Source organism: Somniosus microcephalus, chromosome 14 (assembly GCF_052327205.1).
Source record: "Somniosus microcephalus isolate GS21.2 chromosome 14, FLI_Smic_1.0, whole genome shotgun sequence".
Classification (NCBI taxonomy): Eukaryota; Metazoa; Chordata; class Chondrichthyes; order Squaliformes; family Somniosidae; genus Somniosus; species Somniosus microcephalus.
The window spans coordinates 110513559-110538800 of record NC_141000.1 but is presented as its reverse complement, the minus strand read 5'-3'; the positions used below and the strand labels follow the sequence as shown (position 1 = coordinate 110538800).

The window sequence follows — 25242 nt, the reverse complement described above, 5'->3', positions numbered from 1 at the left end:
AAACACTGTTGTTTAGCAACAGCTTCTAAACAGTCGGCCCGTACCTTGGAAGCGTCTCTCTGAAGCTGTTGCTAAGCTACAGAGACTTTGCAGAGCCTGACTGTTGGAAAAAAAAGCCACGAGAAGAAAAAAAACCTAACAAAACAGCTCCTGATTTTTGCCGGTGGCTCGAGCTTGCCGGACATTTAGCCTCCGGATAACACAAAGTTTCCTGTATATTGAAATTCATTTGCCAATTACATGCCCATTCTGCAAGTTTGTTAACATCTTCCTGTATTTTATCACCGTCCTCCTCTGTATTAACTATGCTCCCAAGTTAGTGTCAACTGCAGATTTTAATATTGTACTTCGGATTCCAGAGTCCAAATTATTTATGTAAATGGTGAACAACAGTGGTCACACCACTTCGCCCCCTTCCACCAGTCTGAGTAACTACCTTTAACCCCTACTCTCGGTTTTCTGTTTTGTAGCCAGCTTGCTAGCCATTCTGCTACTTGTCCCCCGACTCCACGTGCTCTGACCTTAGTCAGGAGTCTGCTATGCGCGACCTTATCGAAAACCTTTTGAAAGTCCGTGTATATTGCATAACACTATATTGGTAATGAATCCATCAACGTGCTGGTTGATGCTTTCCTTACTTTCACATAAATGTATCGCTCTGCGTGATTTCAATGCTTGTACTACAAACACAGTCCTATTCAGGTGTCTGAGTTTCAATGTGTTCACTATGTATACATCATATTTCCCCAAAGTATAAATTGTATAGAGGGAAAACATAACAATGTGCAAATATTTATTTAAAAAAAAACAATTCTCCATTTCTCAAAAAGGTACACGTCAGCCATAGGGCAAGTTTCGTAGGAAATGAGCTTTTCAAAATGGAATGTGAACTAGTTTCCAACAACTCAAAGTCATTCGTCATCTGTGACGCAGGACATCACATCATCGACAGACAATCGCTCTGCTCCCTGCCAAACTCAAAGCCGGTAGATTTTAAGAGGGAAATTCTCGGTGATCAGATGGTCGTCCTGGAGAACCAGCACAATGTTCACCTCAAATTCTGAGAGAAAAAAGAGGCAATTAGAATAGATACTTTTCCCAACCCTTCAACAGCATGACACACTTAACCCTTCCGAGGGCCCGTGAACTAATATCGCAGAGACAGAAAAGCAAAGTGGCTTGGATTTTAACTCTAGCTTTATAACAGGAAGTTCAACAGGTTTGTAAAATAAAGAAAAATGGCAAAATCTGTAAATGCGAGAAAAACGTAAGATGCTGGAAACACAGAGTGGGCCAGTCAGCACCTGTAAACAGAATCGACAGGTTATCACACCTTGTGTGTCGAACCTGTCTTTTTATAGATGCTGACCTGTGTATTTCCAGCATTTTCAGGGGGTTGTTTACATTGTTTTACAATGTTTCGCTCTTGTCTCACCCCCAAAATAACACTTCAAAACCAGTAGTAGTATTAACCGGGGGCAGAGAAAGTAAAAATAAGCCAAGGACCACGAGGAAGCCGCTCCCCCGACACCTTCTGGGAACCAGCAAAGACCACTTAGTCATCCACAAGCCTCGTATAACGATAGATGATCCACCTTGGGATAGTCAGCATTCTTTAAATGGAAGCTTTCTCCGTATACTGCAGAAGTCGCTTCCTCGAGCAGCTGGTGAGGGGGAGACTTCTGCACCGTGTAGAGAATGTGGAATGAAGTGTATGTGATTTGCTAAATTCAATCCTGTACATTGCTCTGCAATGGGATGGAATCTACATACAGCACGTCACAATGGGATGGAATCTACATACAGCACGTCCATGCATCTAAAATGTAACTGACAAAAAGGATGCATTTTTGTCCATGATGGATTATTTGTTGGATTCTTCACTGCTGGCCACACAGGAACAGGAGGAGGCCATTCAGCCGCTCGAGCCTGTTCCACCATTCAATGAGATCATGGCTGATCTACAATCTAACACCATATACCTGCCTTTGGCCCATATCCCTCAATACCTTTGGTTAACAAAAAGCTATCAATCTCAGATTTAAAATTAATTGATCTAGCATCAATTGCTGTTTGCGGAAGAGAGTTCCAAACTTCTACCACCCTTTATGTGTAGAAGTGTTTCCTAATTTCACTCATGAAAGGTCTGACTCTAATTTTTAGACTATGCCCCCTAATCCTAGAATTCCCAACCAGCGGAAATAGTTTCTCTCTATCTACCCTATCTGTTCGCCTTAATAGCTTGAAAACTTTGATCAGATCACCCCTTAACCTTCTAAATTCTAGGGAATACAACCCTCTCTCCTCGTAACTTAACCCTTGTAGTCCGGGTATCATTCTGGTAAATTTATGCTGCACTCCCTCCAAGGCCAATACATCCTTCCTAAGGTGTGGTGTCCACAGTACCCACACAGGCTAAAGGTCAGTGATTGCTAGCTGTATACGAAAGCTGTAGAGAATATACAGTACAGTCTGGCCAATATTCGCACCTAATGGCAAGGTAGAAGTGTGCACACTACAGGAAGTCTTTGGTGGATAGTTTGATTGCGGTAATTGTACTTGGACAGGCACCTGTGTAAAAGATCAAAGTGTTCGACACAGGCTGTTGAATCGAGCCACTCCAGTCAATTCAAACATCCCATCCATTTTAAGTAGTTGAGAGAAATACAGTTTTAACATCCTCCAAGGATATTGAATGATAGTTAACTGCACGGTCTACAGTTGGTCTGAAGTCATCGGAGAGACTGGACTAAATCAGTAGCTCTGCCAGCATGTCGCCACACAAGGTGGTTCAAATTTATGCCGAGAGTTAGTACAGGAGTAGTGTCTTTTGTTTTAACAGTCTGAGTAAAGGCTGTAATTACTCTAAATATGCTGCTTGTAAGGAATACTCTTCATTTACTGTTCAGACTGATGGGGCTGATAAATATCAGCCCCCTGAAGATGAGATCACATGGCGACACGGTTATATCGTCCAGTAAGTTGGCGTCCAGCGACAAGAGTTCTCTGGTCCACCTCTGGGTCTTGCTACATTTACCTAGATATTCTCTGGTTCGCAGGGGCTGAAACAGGAGTGGTCACTGATGCCAAACCCATGTAAAGTGTCTGATGTAAAAAAAAAACAGCAACCATAAAGCAAAATAAAATTTAAAAAAAAGACAGCAGCAATCCAACTTTCAATCTGGACTTTCCACTTATATAGCAGATGCTGCGGCGCGAGTATTTCCAGAGTAGCAAGAATGTTAGAGTGCCCAGAGAATGAAGAATATGCTCCCAGGCCCCTGCCTTCAATAAGTTGCTCAGGTGTGGCCCAAGGAGATAATACTGGCTTCTGCTCAGTGTCTCATCCAAAGCAATGTGGCTGAAACTAGGAATTTGGCAATGCGGGGAGAGGGAATGAACCACTGCTCAGTGCTGCAGCACCTCTTAAACATTCTTTTAAAGTTCTCGAGAACTGCGACCACAATGAAGCATTAGCAGTCGCGCAGCAAGTTGCAACCGAGGACCTAGCTTGTCAGATATTGCCCACACCGTCGACTATTGCGGTGTGTTAATGCTGCATTTTCAGTGTCTGGGTGAATGGACTGGGTCACAATTCACAGCTCTCTCCAGTCAGTCAGTCAGTCAGTCATCAGGCAGTTGTGGCCGTGCCACTGCTTTTTAAAAAAAAACCAAAAACACACATAACTGGGAATTCAGACTTACCGACTTTGAAATTGGTTGTTTCTAGTGTGGGGCAGGTAAAAAGCCGAGGAAACACCATGTGGATGGGAATGGCCAGGCCTTGACAGATATTACCATCGGCTATCTGGATGTTCTGAATTTCTGTGGCGTCTCTTGCATAACCCTCTGCGCAACCTAATTAAATAGTTGGGGGAAATAGGTGGTTAAAAAAGACTTGCATTTATATCACTTCTTTCATGACCTCAGGATGTCCCAAAGCACTTTACAGCCAATGAAGTACTTTTTGAAGTGGAGTCACTGTTGTAATTGGAAACAGAACAGCCAATTTGCACACAGCAAGGTTCCCACAATCATGACCAGACAATCTGTTTTGTTTAGTGATGTTGATTGATTGAGGGATGAATATTGGCCAGGACACTGGGGGGGGGGGGGTGGGGGGGGGGAGAACTCCCCTGCTTCTCATTCAAAGTAGTGCCACGGGATCTTTTACGTCCACCGGTTTAACATCTGATCCGAAAGACGGCACCTCCGACAGTGCAGCACTCGCTCAGCACTGCAGTGTCAGCCTAGATTATGTGCTCAAATCTCTGGAGTGGGACTCGAACCCACAACCTTCCACCTCAGGAGGCGAGGGTGCTACCCACTGAGCCACAGCTGGTTAGGAAGAAAAAATATCCGACTGCATTACAGGATATTATATTTAAAGTTCCCCTTAATCGTAAACGATGAACTAAATCAAATGCTGAAAAAAAAAAAGACGAGTGAAACGCGTTTTACAAAGCAAGTACAATAAAACTAGCTAAAGCACGGCATTCTGCTCCTCAAAGCAGTGTGCCTCTTAAGAGTGTCTACATGCACTGTGCTATGGTCAAACCTGATGCCCGCGCCCCCACGTCAGTTATTCCTGGAACACAGCACTTACCACAGGTTTCCACGCGCACTAGCTGAAGCTCGATGCTTTTGACGGGCATGTCCGAATTCTCCACCACCAGTTCTCCCGTCAGCGGCTGGGTGACGACACAGTTCGTGGAGTCCAGGCGGCCACGGATTGTGAATCGAGGCAGCGATGTCCTCTGGAAGGAAGGTTGAAAAAAGAGTCTGACAAGAGGGTACAAGAAATAAAGCAGACAAAGGGAACAGCCACACGGCCAGCAAAACTCGATATCACCCAGAGTGGCAGTGGGGACACTACACTTGGCCTCCAGATCTCCGAGCAGGCATACAGCATAGACCTCAGCCATGAACCGAGTGTGGCAAGGGTTAGATTAATGGAGAGAGAAGTGGCTGGGGCCCAACATGTCAGTGCAAGCGGAGCTACCTACTCTCGTCCCGTTTCCCTGCTCTTAGAACATAACATAAGAAATAGGAGCAGGAGTAGGCCAATCGGCCCCTCGAGCCTGCTCCGCCATTCAATAAGATCATGGCTGATCTGATCCTAACCGCCAATCTTCTATCACTGAACCATCTCCTGAATCTAACAGAATTTTTCTTAAAACGTTTATCTCTTAAGTTTTGCCTTTAATTTGACTTCAATTGCCATTTGCAGTAATACAATCCATGTTCTGTCTGTGAAAATAAAGTTTTTAATTCTCCTTTTAGTACCGATCCCATGTTTATGCCCTCATGCTATTGGCACACCGACCAGTAGAAATAATTTTTCACTATTTAACTAGTCAAATCCTTTCATAATTTTCAACGTTTCTATTAACCTTTGCTGCGCCAGGAAATACTGCCACAGCCTCTCACTTTTCTCTTTATAACTAGATTGTTTTATCACTGGTATCATCCTATGAATCTGTATTGCAGTTTTACATGGCCCCAACATCAATTCTATAACCTCACTATGGCCGAACCACAGATTTATCATTACAACTGTTGCTTTTTGTATTAAAAGCCCCTGTATATAAAACTTAAAACCCCATTTGCCTTTTAATGAAATTTTGTGCTTGCAATTCTACTTTTAAAGATCTGTGCACCCCTAAATCTCTTGGTCCTTCCACTTGGTTAAGAGTTCTACCATTTAGGTTACATTTCCAATCTCTTTTTCTCCCCCACTCCCGCCACCACCCTCTTACCCCCCACCATCTCACATTTGTTTGTATCGAAGTGCATTTGCCACATATTTGCCAATTCTCCTAACCTATATCCTCCTGCAGTCGCCCATGTATTTTCTCACCATTCGCTATGTCCCCCTAATATGGTGCCGGAAAATGTAGATACATTATTTTCCTCCATCTAAACCATGTGTGTATATGGAGAACGAGAGGTCCCAACATGGGAATAGCACATCGACAATCGCTACCTTGATTCACAAATGAAGAATGTTCACTGGGTAATGTACAGGAGAGTGGCTAGTGCCTGTGGGATCATACATCCCAAGAAGTCAGGAGGGGAGTGGAAACAATTGGGAGGGGGAAAAAAAAAACCATTGATTCCAAAAGAAACACGTAAAAAAAAAAGCAAAAATATAGCTTAATGTTTCTGGTTTTAGATCCCTCATCTGAATTGGAAAATAAGCAAGCACTGAGGATTGAGCAAAATGAAGAAAGTTGGCTCGACTCTGCATTGGCAACACAAGACTAGCAACACTAGTGGTGAGGAGGAAGAGAAGGGCAGAAGGTCCATTGTTTGTGCAGATCGTGACATCACTTCCCCTCACCGAGCCACAGCTACAGAACGAACCTTTGACTGTATTGTACAGATAAGTGCCTGCAGCTGTACACTGTGCCCATTTAAAAGATAAATTATCAGCACAACGCAGCCTTTGTTACCCATACTAAAATATGTTCAATTACAATGGAGCACACAATACAATCACAATCCACAAACAGAAATAACCCTCTGCATCTCAACAAGGGCTAAAACATTATTCTCTTTGAAAAATTCAATTTCTGCTGAAGCTGTGCTCCCTTGCTACTTCCTGTTATTAATAATTTTTCTTTAACCCGTGCCCTGTTGCTAATAACCCGCCCCGCCGCCGCCCACCAGCCCCCCCACTCCCATGGGCAGCCTCTGTTGTTGGGTTACAATTCCATTGGTGCTGGTAACCCTCCAGTAATTTGCCCATTTAGCAATCTTTCATGTGTAAAAACCAGTGAAAGTTGACAGGATGTTACGCACACTCACGATACCGATCAGAAGTTGTTCCCCAGAATGCAGCTCAAGATGACCTACTTTGAGTCTAATGAACATTATTACATTTTGGGGCTGGGGGCACACAACAGACCATAATTATTATTTTTTAAAATATAAGATGACGCACAGCAAGACTAGCATTTCACGGAATATGCCAGAACACGCTTCTTCTGCGATGGAAAAGGCCAGATAGCACTAAAGGCAGGAAGCTATTGGCTGTGAATTTATTGGAGTGGGGGGAGAAAAGAAGAGGTTGTATAAAACATCGAAACAAGGTAAAAGAGCATCTTTAGCGGAGGTAGCTTTGACAGGAAAAAACAAAGTAAATGACTATATTCAAGGGGTTTGTTATTGATCTGTGTGTAGTGTAATAAAGTAGACTAGTAGGATAGCTCGTTCAAAGAGCTGGCACAGGCGGAATGGCCTCCTTCGGTGCTGGAGCAATCTATGATACGCTTAGCCTATTAACGTGGGTCTTTGGAACATTCTGCAAATTAACTGTAATGGAGAATGCTGGAACCAGGTGTGTGACTGCACTGAATAAACTAATATTTTAAAAACCAAACACAGTGGCATAAGCTTACACTTTCCTACTAAAATACACCAGCCCGGAATTTGCGGTCGCAATGATGGCGAATTGACAGCGTTCATCGTCATTCCGCCTTCGACACTGACCACAACTTCGGGATTTGGGCAACTTCGGGATTTGGCGCAGGCGGAAAACCTAAAGTTGCAGTCGGTCATTCACGGCTCCGACACTGGCTGCGCTGTGGACTCCCCCCCGCACACCCACCCCCACCGAGCCGGCAATCAGTGTAATCTGTCAAATTATTGAAACGGACGACAACTTCAGCTCTTCCGCAGTAATTATGCTGTTAAATTCCCCACTAAAAGTTAGACACAGAGCGATTAGGTGCAACTGGGGTTTTAACTGCTGAACAAATGTTAAGGGCCTGGAAAACTAATGTTAATTTTTTTTTTTTTTAAAGTTTGTCCATCTTTACTTACATATAAACATAGAAGATAGGAGCAGGAGTAGGCCATTCAGCCCTCGAGCCTGCTCCGCCATTCAATGCAATCATGGCTGATCATCCGAATTCAGTACCCTGTCCCTGCTTTCTCCCCATACCCCTTGATCCCTTTAGCCTTAAGAAATATATCCAACTCCTTCTTGAATATATTTAATGAATTGGCCTCTACGGCCTTCTGTGGCAGAGAATTCCACAGGTTCACCACTCGCTGGGTGAAGAAATTCCTCCTCATTTCTGTCCTAAATGGCCTACCCCTTATCCTTAGACTGTGTCCTCTGGTTCTGGACTCCCCGACCATCAGGAACATACTTCCTGCATCTAGTCTATCCAGTCCTGTCAGAATTTTATAAGTTTCAATGAGGTCCCCTCTCATTCTTCTAAACTCCAGCAAGTATAAGCCCAATCGACCCAATCTCTCCTCATACGTCATTCCTGCCATCCCAGTTATCAGCCTGGTGAATCTTCGCTGAACTCCTTCCATGGCAAGAACATCCTTCCTCAGATAAGGCAACCAAAACTGCACACAATACTCAAGATGCGGTCTCACCAAGGCCCTGTACAACTGCAGCAAGACATCCTTGTTCCTGTACTCAAACCCTCTCGCTACGAAGGCCAACATACCATTTGCCTTCTTAACCGCCTGCTGCACCTGCATGCTTACCTTCAGCGACTGGTGCACAAGGACACCCAGGTCTCGTTGCACTTCCCCTTCTCCCAATCTATTGCCATTCAGATAATAATCTGCCTTCCTGTTTTTGCCACCAAAGTGGATAACCTCACATTTATCCACGGTATATTGCATCTGCCATGCTGCTGCCCAAATCATCCTGGAGTTTCTCGGCATCCTCCTCACAGCACACACGCCCACCCAGCTTTGTGTCGTCTGCAAATTTGAAGATATTACATCTAGTTCTCTTGTCTAGATCTTTAATATATATTGTGAATAGCTGGGGTCCAAGGACCGATCCCTGCGGTACCCCACTAGTCACTGCCTGCCACTCGGAAAAAGACCCGTTTATTCCAACTCTTTGCTTTCTGTCTGCCAACCAGTTTTCTATCCAAGTCAATACCTTGCCCCCAATCCCATGTGCCTTAACTTTACACGCTAATCTCTTATGCGGGACCATAAGGTTTGCCTTTTCCCCACGTGAGCACCCTAGTCTTTGTTCTGCTCTGTAACATTTTTAAAAAGTTAGAATTGTAAGAGCTTACTCACTTCCTTGATTGCAGTCTGTGAGAATTCTGCATTTTGATTGGCTGATTAGACAGCCTGTTGACGTCACAGCAGCTCGCACGAGGGAATCCCCACTACAGTCCGTTGATTTGAATTGAAGGTCGGAAAACCCGACGTTCTCGACACAGGGATCGCGAGATCCTTGTGCAAAGCGTACTAGGGGCCAGCAGCGAACGCCTTCACATCGCTGCTGACTGCAATTTCCAGGCATTACTGGCGGGTCTTGCATGGCGTTTTAAAGGCAAGTCAAGAAACGCCTTCATGATGACGAGAAACGCCCTTGTTAGCAAATACAAATCATGTCCCACGGCGCTGAATCATGCCGACTAACTAAACTGTGTGGTGGCCCATGTGCATGGCATTCTGGTGATGACAATGCTAATTCGGCTGGAATTATACAACGACTCTGAATATGGTAAATAAATCGGCTTGTTGGAAATGTTAGAGACAAAAGCTTGGAGTCAATGGGCAGGATTTTCATTGGGCCGTGGAGGCGGGATTGGAGGCGTGTGGGGGTTTAAAATCGCGAAATCGGGGGGGGGGGGGGGACAAACCTATCCCGCCCCCAAGCCAGTTTCAAAGGAGGCGGATACCCGACCTGTGCTGGGACCCGCCTCTCCAAGGCGGGAAGGGGATTAGTGCCAATTAACTGCCTGTTAACAGGTAGTTAACAGGCAGTTTTTAGCCTAATCCCTATTTTTATTGCTGAAGTGTGAGAGTCCAGACGGCTCCAAACCACGCCAAGTTAGCGAGGCGGACCGTCGGGCTGAAGGGTTCGAGATGTCCGGTGTTCAGGTGAGTGATGGGTGCATGAGTGCAGAGGTAAGTGTGTTTGGTGTGTGTAAAGTGTTTAAAGAAATTTAACTTACCTTTACAGCCTTCCTTCCTTCAGGTCTCGGGAGTCCCTCCTCTCACCGGCACAGAAAGCAGAATGGCCGCGAGCTGTCAAAATCTGCAGCATTCAGCTTTCTGTTCTGGAGAGATCTCTACATCAGCCTGAGAAGAAGGAATTAAGTTAGTGTACAGATTGTCAGTGTTTGACAGCTTCAAAGAGCTATCAAATGCTGATATTTCATCTGTCAAAAGCTCTTGACAGATGAAATGTCAATCTGTGATGTCACCTGTTGTCAGGTAGCCCTTAATTGGCCTGCTGAGCCCGCTGGGCGGGCTCAACAAGGTCAATCAAGTGAAAGTCGAGTGGGTTGGCCACAACTCGATGGAGGCGGGACTACAACCCCGAAAGTTGTAGTCCCGCCTCCTACACACCTCCAGTATCAAAATCCAGCCCAATGTCTCTGTGCCGGGAATGAGAGTTCTCAATGCAGAGTCTTTCGCTTGTAGATTTATTAGAGGAAATAATGCTCACAGACAACAATGAGAAGGATGCGGGAGACATCACGTTACAATAGCAAGGTAGCCCAACCCTCGATTTCTCTAACTTTGCGTTATAATGGTCTGATCATACCCTTCGCGATAGACCATTACATCATACAGCTCCAATTTTTTGAGGATGTAACTGGTAAAGTAGATAAGGGAGAACCAGCGGATGTGGTGTATTTGGACTTTCAGAAGGCTTCCAATAAGGTCCCGCATAAGAAATTAGCGTGTAAAGTTAAGGCACATGGGATTGGGGGCAAGGTATTGACTTGGATAGAGAACTGGTTGGCAGACAGAAAGCAAAGAGTTGGAATACATGGGTCTTTTTCCGAGTGGCAGGCAGTGACTAGTGGGGTACCGCAGGGATCGGTCCTTGGACCCCAGCTATTCACAATATATATTAATGATCTAGACAAGGGAACTAGATGTACTATCTCCAAATTTGCAGACGACACAAAGTTGGGTGGGCGTGTGTGCTGTGAAGAGGATGCCGAGAAACTCCAGGATGATTTGGACAGGTTGGGTGATTGGGCAAAAGCATGGCAGATGCAATATAACGTGGATAAATGTGAGGTTATCCACTTTGGTGGCAAAAACAGGAAGGCAGATTATTATCTGAATGGCAATAGATTGGGAGAAGGGGAAGTGCAATGAGACCTGGGTGTCCTTGTGCACCAGTCGCTGAAGGTAAGCATGCAGATGCAGCAGGCGGTTAAGAAGGCAAATGGTATGTTGGCCTTCGTAACGAGAAGGTTTGAGCACAGGAACAAGGATGTCTTGCTGCAGTTATACAGGGCCTTGGTGAGACCACATCTTGAGTATCGTGTGCAGTTTTGGTCACCTTATTTGAGGAAGGATGTTCTTGCCGTGGAAGGAGTTCAGCGAAGATTCACCAGGCCGATACCTGGGATGGCAGGAATGACGTATGAGGAGAGGTTGGGTCGATTGGGCTTGTACTCGCTGGAGTTTAGAAGAATGAGAGGGGATCTCATTGAAACTTATAAAATTCTGACAGGACTGGACAGACTAGATGCAGGAAGGATGTTCCTGATGGTCGGGGAGTCCAGAACCAGGGGTCACAGTCTAAGGATAAGGGGTAGGCCATTTAGGACAGAAATGAGGAGGAATTTCTTCACCCAGAGAGTGGTGAACCTGTGGAATTCTCTACCACAGAAGGCAGTAGAGGCCAATTCATTAAATATATTCAAGAAGGAGTTGGATATATTTCTTAAGACTAAAGGAATCAAGGGGTATGGGGAGAAAGCAGGGACCAGGTACTGAATTTGGATGATCAGCCATGATCGCATTGACTGGCAGAGCAGGCTCGAGGGGCCGAATGGCCTACTCCTGCTCCTATCTTCTATGTTTCTATGTTTCCATGATCTTCACCCTTAGTTTACATTAACTTCTATTCGCTCAGCATTCCAGAGGCTTGTTGTCTCTATGGTACCAGTAGGTGAGAGATCTATAGCAGTCACTCATCCACATGATGAGATTAAACCATGGCATAAACTGCCTAGCTAACCACAGCTAGGGGAAAGGTTAACTTGGCACAGTGTGACAGTCCAATACTTTGAGCAATCACATACATGGATTTACAATATCAATATTGCTCTGCAATTGTTTCCAGGACAGCATGCACATTTGCCAGTGTCTAGGATTTTGACAGATTCATTTTGGATTTTTTTCTCTCCTTGCACTGAAGATTTCCCTCGAGTTGAACACTGTTACTCATCATCCCCACTGTTTGAGAACCTCGGATTAGCCAGTCCCCTTTGGGTTGTTGATTTTTGTTTAACCTCTCCCTTGATCTTACCCCATGGGACAGCGTTAATCCCATCTGTTGTAGTCACAGCAACGCAACAGGCTGCACCTCAGGCCATCAGCTGAGTCACCGTCACTAGCAATTAGCGTTCAGAAAATTACAGGAATCTCTCGACACACGCCATTTAGCACCAGGTAACAAGCCCAGCAGCAAGAGTCTTCTGGGCATTTCCAGCTACTCTATATAAATGTTCGTTCAGTAACACGAGCACACACGTGAAGAAATGGATTCAGACTTGTTCAATTTTGCAAGCTGTCACTTGCCCAACTTTGACAATGCAATCCCTTATCTTGCTTCCATTCTCACCCATTACTTTGCTCAGATCACTGTTGGCTTCAGTTTGTTTTTTTTAACTACAACTTTAGAAAAAGCTTCTCTCAATGGTTCCTTCCTGGCCTCTGCCCATCACTTTCCACTGGGAGGTATATACCCATGTTCTAGAACGAGGGGTCACAGTCTCAGGATACAGGGTAGGACATTTAGGACTGAAATGAGGAGAAATTTCTTCACTCAGAGGGTGGTGAACCTGTGGAATTCTCTACCACAGAAGGCTGTGGAGGTCAAGTCACTAGAGATCGATAGATTTCTAGATGCAAAAGGCATCAAGGGGTATGGGGAGAGAGGGGGAATATGGTATTGAGATAGAGAATCAGCCATGATCATATTGAATGGAGAAGCAGGCTCGAAGGGCCAGATGGCCTACTCCTGCTCCTATTTTTCTATGTTTCTATGTTAGCCTGGGGTGGCTCACCCTCCACTCAGGCCAGCAGAGAATGTAATTCATGTTGTAGAACTGAAATAATAAAATCACAGGTGCCGCCTTCTACCCATGGCAATGTGCTTTCCTCGCGAGTTCCTCACAATGGAATAAGTGCCATTTTACTCAAGGAACAGTTTCACTGCAAGATACAGCGGTTCGCTACCAATATCTTTTAACCCCAGACTTTCACTTCATCCCCAATGTCCATCCATATTTATATTTGGAGTAAAAAATGTAAACCAAGCCCCAGCTTCTGATTGCTGCATGCTTTCTATTGCAGCCTAGTTTTTAAGTAGAATCTTGGGGTGAGGCAATAAAAATAAAACCAGCTTGAATCACGAACTGAACCAAGATCTTAAAGCAGTTTTTAACCTGGGAGCCACGTGTTAACTTGCCGCAGTTGGTAGCATTCTCGCCTCTGGATCGGAAGGTCACTGGTTCAAACTTCAAGCCCAATCTCAGTTGATGCTCTACTGCATTACTGAGGGAGCGCCGAATTGCCAGAGCTATTATTATGTGGATGAGACGGTAAACGGAGGTCCCATAGAAACATAGAAGATAGGAGCAGGAGTAGGCCATTCGGCCCCTCGAGCCTGCTCCACCATTTAATGAGATCATGGCTGATCATCCAAATTCAGTACCCGGTCCCTGCTTCCTCCCCACAGCCTTAAAAAGTATATCTAACTCCTTCTTGAATATATTGAATGAATTGGCCTCTACTGCCTTCTGTGGTAGAGAATTCCACAGGTTCACCACTTTCTGGGTGAAGAAATTCCTCCTCATCTCTGTCCTAAATGGCTTACCCCTTATCTTTAGACTGTGACCCCTGGTTCTGGACTCCCCCGCCATCTGCCTCTTTGAAGGGCAGGGAGATTCTCTCGGTGTACTGGCCAACACGGCTTCCCCCCAACCTGCAACCAATAACCACCACACAATGCCCAGCCACCAACCATACCAGAACCTTCGGCACCATCTAAAAGCAGTGGCACAATCCCATGCCGATCAGATATGAAACGGGGAGATAAAAAGAGCAGAATTTACACTTGTCTGCTACTGCCACCCAACACCAGCCTCAATGAGAACCACCAAAATCCTGGTAAACTGAGGTGCTGCCAACCATGGGGCACCACAGACACCGTCAGTCTGTAAGTCTAATCTGATTATACCCCCTGTGGCCTGTTGTCAGACAGCCGACGAGAAAACTGTATTACATAAAAATAGTCACATACCTCAAAAATTAATTGTGACAGTTAACAATTTTTTTTTATTTTTTATTTTTTTAAATGCAGACGCAAATCAGAGATAAACTAGGTCACCAGGCGCTTCAGGGAAAACCACGTAACACATCTATACACAGTGCTTTCCTGTTCTTATCGCTGCTTGTGGGGGGAAATCCCAGGACAAAAGTAACGATAATGGGGTTCTCTCTCCAGTCCAAGGTGACACCTCACCAAAGCACACAGACTGGAACAACTGTGCAATCTCACCAAGTCTACTGACTGCCACTGCGCTTCACATTACACAGGCCCTTTAGGAGAACCTGCATCTGACTGTGCAATGAGGCGAGAACTCACAGCAAAACACAAGCAAAGAAGTTCCCATTGCACAAAGAGGCTTTCATATTCTTGTATGTGTGACAGAAGCCCTTCTGAAAGGCAAGTGGTTTCCAATGATTATTCCACTTAGCTTTTGGCAGCTTGGAGGGAGTGCTGCATTGTCGGAGGTGCCATCTTTCGGATGAGATGTTAAAAACCGTCTGCTCTCTCAGGTGGATGTAAAAGATGCCCTGAAGAGCAGCCGGGGAATTCTCCCCGGTGTCCTGGCCCTCAGTCAACATCACAAAAAACAGATTATCTGGTCATTATCACATTGCTGTTTGTGGGAGCTTGCTGTGTGCAAATTGGCTGCCACGTTTCCCACATTACAACAGTGACTGCACTTCAAACCTACTCCATTGGCTGTAAAGTGCTTTGGGACGTCCTGAGGCCATGAAAGGCGCTACACAAATGCAAATCTTTCTTTTCATTTCTAAACTGAAACTAACTACTTAACACTGACCCCCTATCAGAAACTGAGTGTCCATGGATGATGTGCATCAAAGAATGAAGACCTAACCCAGTAAGTAGTCACTTTTCCCCCTTCTTTCCATATCCTCTACACAGCATGTCGAAGTAGCACAAACTTGGCGGGAGGGGACAACTCCTGTGTAGGGCATGCCCTTGTGTAGGAGCCATGACACCTTCGGTCAGGGTCGATATGCCAAAGGTATGGTCACATACTCTGCAGTTAATCTAGACGGCAATGTTAATAAATGTGCCCGTATTGCTCAGTGTGGCAGCCTTGCATAAGCTATCAATTGGGGTGAAATGATCTACCCCCCACCCCTGGGCTTTTCTCCTGGAAGATGCTAAGTGTGGGATGCACTTAACCATCCATTTGGCAATCCATTGCTCAGTCACTAGTGTGTCTTGCATCTTTGCAACATGAGAAACATGTTTAGACTGCATGAATTGCTTATGGAAGAGGTGCAAGAACTTGGGGCTCTTTGAGCATCGACATAATGGTCAGATCTGACTTATACAGCAGAGGGTAAATGGGGAAAGAATTTCTTGAACCAAACGAACCTGGGGAGTGACCTTAGGATGAATCGCAAAGACTGCTGCGTTAGAATGCCAAATCAAATACAACAGATCTACAACAGGGGCTCGCAGTTTTACATGAAGTAAGTTTAAACTGACCGGTTTGAAGAGGCTTGAATATTGGGCACATTAACCATTAAGGTCGCAGTTGGGATCCAGTGAGGGCCTAACTCCAACTGCTTGGATGTGACAGGACACCAAGTGTCCCACCCAATAATCCAAACTGGTCAAGGAGGACAAAGAAGAAATGGAAGTCAATATTTACATTTATACATCACCTGATCATGTCAGTCAGAAATGCCTCAAAGTGCTTCACATATTAATTAATTACTTTGAAATATAGTGAGAGTTATGTATTCAAATACAGCAGCCATTTTGCACCCATGAGCAACAATGAATGGCCACGTAGTCTGTGTTTTGGATGGAGTTGGACAAGGTAGCAATGTTGGCCAGACAATGGAGGTTCACCAGACTGATTCCTGGGATGACGGGATTGTCCTATGAGGAGAGATTGAGCCTATACTCTCGAGTTTAGAGAAATGAGAGGTGATCTCATTGAAACATAATGGCCCGCAATTTCCAATCGGAGGCTTCCTGCGTGCGGACACCTCCTATCGGAAAAAAATCTACGAACTTACCTGAGGGCTCCCAAGGTCCGGACACTTCCGCTCCTGGGCCTCTCCAGTCGAAATGCGCAGGGCCCACGTATCCCGGGGGCGCAGGCGGTTCGCAAGCATCCCTGGGATCACGTGGGCCAGGCCAGCCAATAGAAGGGAATCTGCCTTCATACTTTTGACAGATCGACCTGTCAAATATATGAATGGAGATCACCCCAAAAAGACACTAAAACATTAAATACATTTTTAAAAAACCATCACATTTTTTAAATGAGTAAAATATTTAATTTAATGTAATTTTAAAACAAAAATTTAATTTTTTGAACAAAATTATTCAAGTTTTTTTACACGGCTAAAAATAAGCTTACCATTTTTTAAAGTATTTTTAATTTATAAATGAGTGAAATTTTTTTTAAATTTTTTTTACTTTTTTCAACTCTTACGGCTGGTAAAAGCAGGCCTTACACTTGCTTTTACCAGGCGTAAGATTTCTAAATGTTTTCAGCGGGCGGAGATTCTGCAGAAAGCGGAACTCTCCCCCCGCAGAGGCCCTTCTCCAGGGCAGGCGTCCGATCTGTCAAGAGCATTCTTGACAGATCGGAAATGCCAGTTTTCAGCGCATGTACTTGGCATGCCTGAAACCGGCATTTCCGATGTCCCTACGGGTGTTTACACAGCGCGTACCCACCCATAAGCATCGGAAAATAAGGGGCAATAAAATTCTTAAGGGGCTTGACAGGGTAGATGCAGAGAAGATGTTTCCTCTGGCTGGGGAGTCTAGAACCAGGGGTCACAGTCTCAGAATAAGAGGTCGGCCATTTAGGACTGAGACGAGGAGAAATTTCTTCACTCAGAGGGTGGTGAATCTTTGGAATTCTCTACCCCAGAGAGCTGTGGAGGCTCAGTCGTTGAGTATATTCAAGACAGAGATCGATAAAATTTTGGATATTAAGGGAATCAAGGGATATGGGAATAGTGCAGGAAAGTGGAGATGAGGTAGAAGATCAGCCATGATCTTATTGAATGGCGGAGCAGGCTCGAGGGGCCAAATGGCCGACTCCTGCTCCTATTTCTTATGTTCTTATGACACCAGGAGGCTCCTTGGTCTTTAAATATTACCACGGTATCCTTAACTTCCAGCTGAACTGTTGGAACACGCACATGGGATCTCTTCAGTATCACATCCAAAAAATTTGCAGTTAATCCCCTCCCCCTCCCCAAATACAGAAGTGTCAACTTAGATTATGTGCTCAGGTCCTGGACTGGAGTTTGATCCCACAACCTTCTGACTCAGAAGAAGAAAGAGGCAAACTAAGTCAAGCTGACATTGGAACCTGAACCACAATATGATTGCGAATATAACTAGTATCAGTAACGGTGATCATGAAACTATCGGATTGTTGTTAAAACCCATCTGGTTCACTAATGTCCTTTAGGGAAGGAAATCTGCTGTCCTTACCTGGTCTGGCCTATATGTGACTCCAGACCCACAGCAATGTGGTTGACTCTTAACTGCCCTCTGAAATGGCCTAGCAAGGCACTCAGTTGTAATAAATCGCTACAGAAAACAATAAGAATGAAACCGGATGGACCACCCAGCATCGACCTCGGCACTGACTTCGGACACAAAAACGAAACACCCAGCCCAGTCGACCTTGCAACGTCCTCCTCACTAACATCTGAGGACTTGTGTCAAAATTGGGACAGCTGTCCCACAGACTAGTCAAGCAACAGCCTGATATAGTCGTACAGGTAGACTACCCTTTATCCGGACTTCCGAAAACCGAAACCCTCTAAAAACCGAAGGTTTTTTCGTTCAGCGTAAGTCGTGCGTACGACTTACGCTGAACGAAAAAACCTTCGGTTTTTAGAGGGTTCCGGTTGCGGAAGTTCGGATAAAGGGTAAGTCGTGCGCACGACCCCCCGCCGACCCCGCCAGCCCCGACAACCGCCGACCCCGCCAGCCCCGACAACCGCCAGCCCCGACAACCGCCGACCCCCCCGCGGACCCCGCCGGCCCCGACAACCGCCGACCCCGCCAGCCCCGACAACCGCCGACCCCCCCCGCGGACCCCGCCAGCCCCGACAACCGCCAATCCCCCCCGCGTACCCCGCCGGCCCCGACCCCGACTGACTTACGCTGAGCGTCAGCGTAAGTCGTGCGCACGACCCCCCGCCGACCCACCTTCCGAAATTCTCCTTTATCCGAAACTCAGCTGGTCCCGAGGTTTTCGGATAAAGGATAGTCTACCTGTACTCACAGAATCATACCTTTCAGCCAATGTCCCAGACTCCTCCATCACCATCCTTGGGCATGTCCTGTCCCACCGGCAGGACAGACCCACCAGGGGTGGCGGCACAGTGATATACAGTCGGGAGGGAGTGGCCCCGGAAGCCCTCAACATTGACTCTGGACCCCATGAAGTCTCGTGGCTTTAGGTCAAACATGGGCAAGGAAACCTCCTGCTGATTACCACCTACTGCCCTCCCTTAGCCGATGAATCAGTACTCCTTCATGTTGAACACCACTTGGAAGAAGCACGGAGGGTAGCAAGGGCACAGAATGTACTCTGGGTGGGGGACTTCAATGTCCATCACCAAGAGTGGCTCGGTAGCACCACTACTGACCGAGCTGGCCGAGTCCTGAAGGACATAACTGCCAGTCTGGGCCTGCGACAGGTGGTGAGAGAACCAACATGAGGGAAAAACCTACTTGACCTCATCCTCACCAATCTACCTGTCGCAGATGCATCTGTCCATGACAGCATTGGTAGCAGTGATCACCGCACAGTCATTGTGGAGACAAAGTCTCGTCTTCACACTGAGGACACCCTCCATCGTGTTGTGTACCACTACCACCGTGCTAAATGGGATAGGTTCAGAACAGATCTAGCTGCTCAAACCTGGGCATCCATGAGGCGCTGTGGGCCACTAGCAGCAGCAGAATTGTACTCCACCACAATCTGTAACCTCATGGCCTGGCATATCCCTCACACTACCATTACCATCAAGCCAGAGGACCAATCCTGGTTCAATGAGGAGAGCATGCCAGGAGCAACACCAGGCGTACTAAAAATGAGGTGCCAACCTGGGGAAGCTGCTACACAGGACTACATGCGACAGGTGGTGAGAGAACCAACACGAGGGAAAATAGCATGCTATAGACAGAGCTAAGCGATCAACAAATCATATCAAAGGTCTGTAGTCCTGCCACATTTGGTTGTGAATGGTGGCGGACAATTAAACAACTGATGGGGCAAAAAAAGGCTCCATGAATATCCCCGTCCTCAATGATGTCAGAGCCCAGCACGTGAGTGCAAAAGACAAGGCTGAAGTGTTTGCAACCATCTTCAGCCAGAAGTGCTGAGTGGATGATCCATCTCGTCCTCCTCCTGACATCCCCACCATCACAGAAGCCAGTCTACAGCCAATTCGATTCACTCCACGTGATATCAAGAAACGGCTGAGTGCACTGGATACAGCAAAGGCTGTGGGCCCCGACAACATCCTGGCTATCGTGCCGACGTTCTAGAACTAGCCGCGCCTCTAGCCAAGCTGTTCCAGTACAGCTACAACACTGGCACCAACCCGACAATGTGGAAAACTGCCCAGGTATGTCATGTCCACAAAAAGTAGGACAAATCCAACCCGGCCAATTATCGCCCCATCAGTCTACTCTCAATCATCAGCAAAGTGATGGAAGGTGTTGTCGACAGTGCTATCAAGCGGCTCTTACTCACCAATAACCTGCTCACTGATGCTCAGTTTGGGTTCCGCCAGGACCACTCGGCTCCCGACCTCATTACAGCCTTGGTCCAAACATGGACAAAAGAGCTGAATTTCAGAAGTGAGGCGAGAGTGACTGCCCTTGACATCAAGGCAGCACTTGACTGAGTGTGGCATCAAGGAGCCCTAGTAAAAATTGAAGTTAATGGGAATCAGGGGGAAAACTCTCCACTGGCTGGAGTCATACCTAACACAAAGGAAGATGGTTGTGGTTGTAGGAGGTCAATCATCTCAGCCCCAGGACATCGCTGCAGTAGTTCCTCAGGGCAGTGTCCTAGGCCCAACCATCTTCAGCTGCTTCATCAATGACCTTCCCTCTATCAGAAGATCAGGCATGGGGATGTTTGCTGATGATTGCACAGTGTTCAATTCCATTCACAACTCCTCAGATAATGAAGCAGTCCATGCCCGCATGCAGCAAGACCTGGACAACATTCAAGCTTGGGCTGATAAGTGGCAGGTAACATTCACGCCACACAAGTGCCAGGCAATGACTATCTCCAACAAGAGAGAGTCTAACCACCACCCTTTGACATTCAACGGCATTACCATCGCTGAATCCCCCACCATCAACATCCTGGGGGGTCACCATTGACCAGATCTTAACTGAGCCAGCCACATAAATACTGTGGCATCAAGAGCAGGCCAGAGGCTGGGTATTCTGCGGCGAGTGTTTCATCTCCTGATTCCCCAAAGCCTTTCCACCATCTACAAGGCACAAGTCAGGAGTGTGATGGAATACTCTCCACTTGCCTGGATGAGTGCAGTTCCAACAACACTCAAGAAGCTCGACACCATCCAGGACAAAGCAGCCCGCTTGATCGGCACCCCATTCACCACCTTAAACATTCACTCCCTCCACCACCGGCGCACCGTGGCTGCAGTGTGTACCATCTACAAGATGCACTGCAGCAAATCGCCAGGCCTCTTCGACAGCACCTCCCAAACCCGCGACCTCTTCCACCTAGAAGGACAAGGGCAGTAGGCGCATGGGAACACCATCACCTCTAAGTTCCCCTCCCAGTCACACACCACCCTGACTTGGAAATATATCGCCGTTCCTTCATCGTCGCTGGGTCAAAATCCTGGAACTCCCTCCTTAACAGCACTGTGGGAGTACCCGCACCACACGGACTGCAGCGGTTCAAGGGGCAATTAGGGATGGGCAATAAATGCTGGCCACGCCAGCGATGCTCACATCCCAGGAACGAATAAATAAAAAGAACTAGGCCTTATAACAATGTCAAATGGATGCTGGGCGACTGGAGATACAACAAACTGAGCACCCACTGACCAAACCTGGTTCCATTTTGTGCTACAGGCTCTGATGAGACAAGCACTGCAGGATCTAGTCAAGTTATTTACCACCATGTGTGCCAGCCCGTAAAGACTATTGCCGCTCAAAAATGTAGACACCAGCTGGAATATCTCCAGGTTTGGACGCAATATTTGGCCATCTGACCGAGAGGAAATTACTCCCGAGAGACATTGGCATTCTGCCACCGCTCAGTGCTATGATGCCACAAACCAGGTTTGTGGGGCCAACAAGGGAATAGGTGTTTAACTTTCACTCTGTCTGCTTTTTGAGTCATCCGGGAAATCAAAGCAAACACATTCAGTAACCTACATGTCACAAGAGCTCGGTCCTCGAGCTGAATCACAAGAACTACTGCCTGTCCAGAGGGCAACTGGTTCATCTATGGCTAAGCTCCCCGCCCCCCCCCCCCAGTTCTTGAAAATGTCAAACTCCCTGAAGATGGATCTTCAAGTCATGAGGGTGAACTAGGAGACAACAGAGACCAACCCCCAACTACCCTGCCTGTGATGGTTAAATGCTGAATCCAGAGAATAACCTCGTGACCCAGACACTAGTATATCAGCAGAATCACATCTCAACAAAGGGTGTAGAAGTGAGACTTCCTGTTTGTTGACTGCTCTCCGACCACGCATGCTTGCTCTGTACTCTGTCCTGGAACTGTTCCAGAGACAACCTTAAGTGCCCTCACCACCAATCGCTTGGCGTGCCAAGTTGGCGGCTTTTTTAAAATCCGCTTGCCCTTACCCCAATTCTCCTGCAAAACTGTTTCCTGACAAGGCGGTGACCCATCCGAGCCCCGACTCTTACCGGCAGTGCTGCTCACCTCTCTGACGTTCTGCAGTGATTCAGGGGTGATGCTGAAATCCACCGGGCTGGGGGTGAGCCTCCCCTTCTGAGGCTTGAAAAGAAGAGAATTCGCTTTTAAAAAGAAGAAACATCCTTGTAACGCACTCATTTCACAACTTGGAAAAAGGGTGGCATTTCACAGAAATGCTCGGAAGACACGAGGGCCGAGTTTGCAAAACGCGTGCAGCCTTGCGGACCCTCATCTGCTGGGAGCACACGTTGGGAAACCTAGGTCACGTCCCCCACAGTTTTCTGTCCATTCATTTCTCAATGTGCTCTCCCGGTAGGCGAGGTTCCGCACCAGGAGCGGCATTCTCAGGCCTGTAACGTAGAAGATACTTCCATTTGGCACAGGTAAATATGCCCTTCCACAATTGCGCCCCCACCCCCCCAAAAAAAAATTCAACACACCGTCCTCAACAGAAAGCTGTCTGAACAAGTTCACTATAATTCATTCATTTCAACTTCTCTTCCTTTTGTTTGGTGCCTGTTTGACAATGTTTATCCTTCTCTCCTTTCTCTTTGCTTGGCCCTTCCCTTTATTTCTTTCACTTTTGAGCACCGATTCCTCACTCGTGCAGGTTCCTTACACAGCTTCTCTCCGTGTACACCACCTTCATTAATTACCTTTGCCCCTCATGGACTGGCTTCGCAGGCAAGACAATGACTGCCTCCCGCGAGTTCTCAAGGCAAATTAAAGGACATCAAAAAACCAACAAGTGCTCGTTCTTCCCTCCGACCACACCGTCTTCATAAAGTTGGTTTGCACTTACCAGTGAATGCACAATGAACTCGCAGCTCTTGCTCAGGTCTTTGGCAAGCAGTGGGCGACGCATGTCACAGCGGAGCGTGTACTGAAAGAGGAACAATGAATGGTCAATCGCAGCTCTGGGCACGGGGCAATCCGATTCATTACAAAGACCCAGGTCCACTACCCACAAGCTTGGACATGTGGCAGTCCAGAACTGCAAGTTTACAGACTGGTCACCAATGGTACCCTGGGGCTGTGCAACCATAGACTGTTGAAGGGTTGTTTTGTCACAAGTGGCACAAGCCACAGAGGAAACCAAGCTGTGGTGTGCTGGTTCATTATTGTTTCTCACATCATTGCATCTCTTACTTTGTTTTGACTTTTTTTTTTTTAAAAAGGGGGAAAAAAACCTTCTCTGGCTTGCTTATTTGATCAAATCTCAGCATTTCAGGGGGCTTAAAACTCCAGGACCCTGAAGTGTGCCGGATGTGAAATGCACAGGGCTGACTTCCATGGAAATGAAGATCGGGCGAGGTGTCTAATGGACAGCCAATCTGATATCATTCATTTTACACCAGCCCCAAAAGTTACAATTACCCCTAAGGAGGAGTGCAGCTTCTGGTGGGTTTATAAGGGTGTAGAACCCTACAAAATTCAGTGTCCGCCATGTCTCAGTGGGTAGCACACTCGCCTCTGAGTCAGAAGGTTGTGGGTTCAAGTCCCACTCCAGACACTTGAGCACAACAAGCCAGACAGACTCTCCAGTGGGGTGCTGAGGGAGTGCCGCACTGTCGGAGGTGCCGTCTTTCAAATTAGATGTTAAACCGAGGCCCCGTCTGCTCTCTCAAGTGGACGTAAAAGATCCCATGGCACTATTTTGAAGAAGAGCAGGGGAGTTATCCCTGGTATCCTGGCCAACATTTATCCCTCAACTAACATCACTAAAAACAGATTACCTGGTCATTATCACATTGCTGTTTGTGGGAGCTTGCTGTGCGCAAATTGGCTGCTGCGTTTCCTACATTACAACAGTGACTACACTTCAAAAGTACTTAATTGGCTGGAAAGTGCTTTGGGGCATCCTGAGGTTGTGAAAGACGCTATATAAATGCAAGTCTTTCTTTCTTTTCCCTCTCCTCCCACCCCACCCCAGTCCAGCTCCAATTAAGGCAGGGCAAAAATGCAGAGCTTGCAATAACAAATTGTGACTATACTGAATAAACCTCGTCAGTTACTCACCTGAATGTTTACGAAGACCCCATGGTACGTCTCGTACAGAACCTTACTGCCTTTCACCTTCAGTGGGAATTCAAACGGGACTTCCGTCCGGCCACTGGGAAGCTTCCCTGCCTTGGCTACCTCTATGTTATTGCTGATAAGCTGGATAGGCTGCAAAAAGGGAAAAGATCGGTGTTGAAACTTCAAGGCAAGCTGAGCCAAAAAGAACACAGCCTTTTTTTTTTTGGGGGGGGGGGGGGTTGATTTTATACGCTGAGGTTGAATGTGTGGACGATTTTGTCTCCGGCATTCCCAGGGGTCAAGGGCAGAAATAATGCTCCCTCCACTCGGCTCCAGTAATGGGTACAACTTTTTTTGCTGCAAGTGATGTGGAAATTCCATTGACCTGCTGAGTACACAAACTTAGAAAAGCACACCACACTGTACTAATGAACTCTAGAGGCTCTTTATATTCTCATTTTTCTACGAGATAGTGTACGGGTGGAACAAGCCCTACCCGCACACCCCACCCCCGAGACCGCAACCGATTTGGACTCAATTCGGTCCAGTGGTCTAGTGGTTATAGGAATCGACCAACAACCCAGAGGTCGCGAGTTCAAATCCCACCATGGCAAGTTGTGAAATTGAATTCAATCAATCTGGTTAATTTGTGGACACCATGAAAACTGCCAAATTGTGGTAAAATTCCAACTAATTCACCAATGTTCTTCAGGGAAGGAAACCCGTCGCCCCACATGTATATTCGGTCTCACATTATGTGGTTGTCTCTCGATATCCTCAGGACAACTAGGGCATGATAATTGCATACTTAATATATTCCTATTCTGAGAAAGTGTCTTTTTTTTAATTATTCTTCGTTCCTGGGATGTGGGCATTGCTAGCAAGGCCAGCATTTATTGCCCATCCCTAATTGCCCTTGAGAAGGTGGTGGTGAGCCACCTTCTTGAACCGCTGCAGTCCGTGTGGTGAAGGTACTCCCACAGTGCTGTTAGGGAGGGAG

The 25242-nt window shown here is 46.5% G+C and overlaps 1 protein-coding gene across 2 annotated transcripts in view; it reads right to left on the bottom strand.

Moving 5' to 3' along the window:
- Positions 1 to 779: 779 nt before the first annotated feature.
- The window catches only part of vps26c (VPS26 endosomal protein sorting factor C), a 51419-nt gene continuing 26956 nt past the window's right edge, over positions 780 to 25242 (bottom strand). Inside the window, exons 3-8 of one of the 2 annotated variants that reach the window (XR_015080896.1) lie at positions 24243 to 24392; positions 23026 to 23106; positions 22151 to 22304; positions 4607 to 4757; positions 3706 to 3858; positions 780 to 1060 (exon numbers count right to left, since the gene is read on the bottom strand). Coding sequence is in view for 1 of the 2 variants with exons in the window: in XM_086007186.1 (XP_085863312.1) it covers positions 978 to 1060; positions 3706 to 3858; positions 4607 to 4757; positions 22230 to 22304; positions 23026 to 23106; positions 24243 to 24392 (693 nt within the window). In the remaining variant the exon portion in view is untranslated. The remainder of the gene's footprint in view (positions 1061 to 3705; positions 3859 to 4606; positions 4758 to 22150; positions 22305 to 23025; positions 23107 to 24242; positions 24393 to 25242) is intronic. The other variant, XM_086007186.1, reaches the window with a different exon arrangement.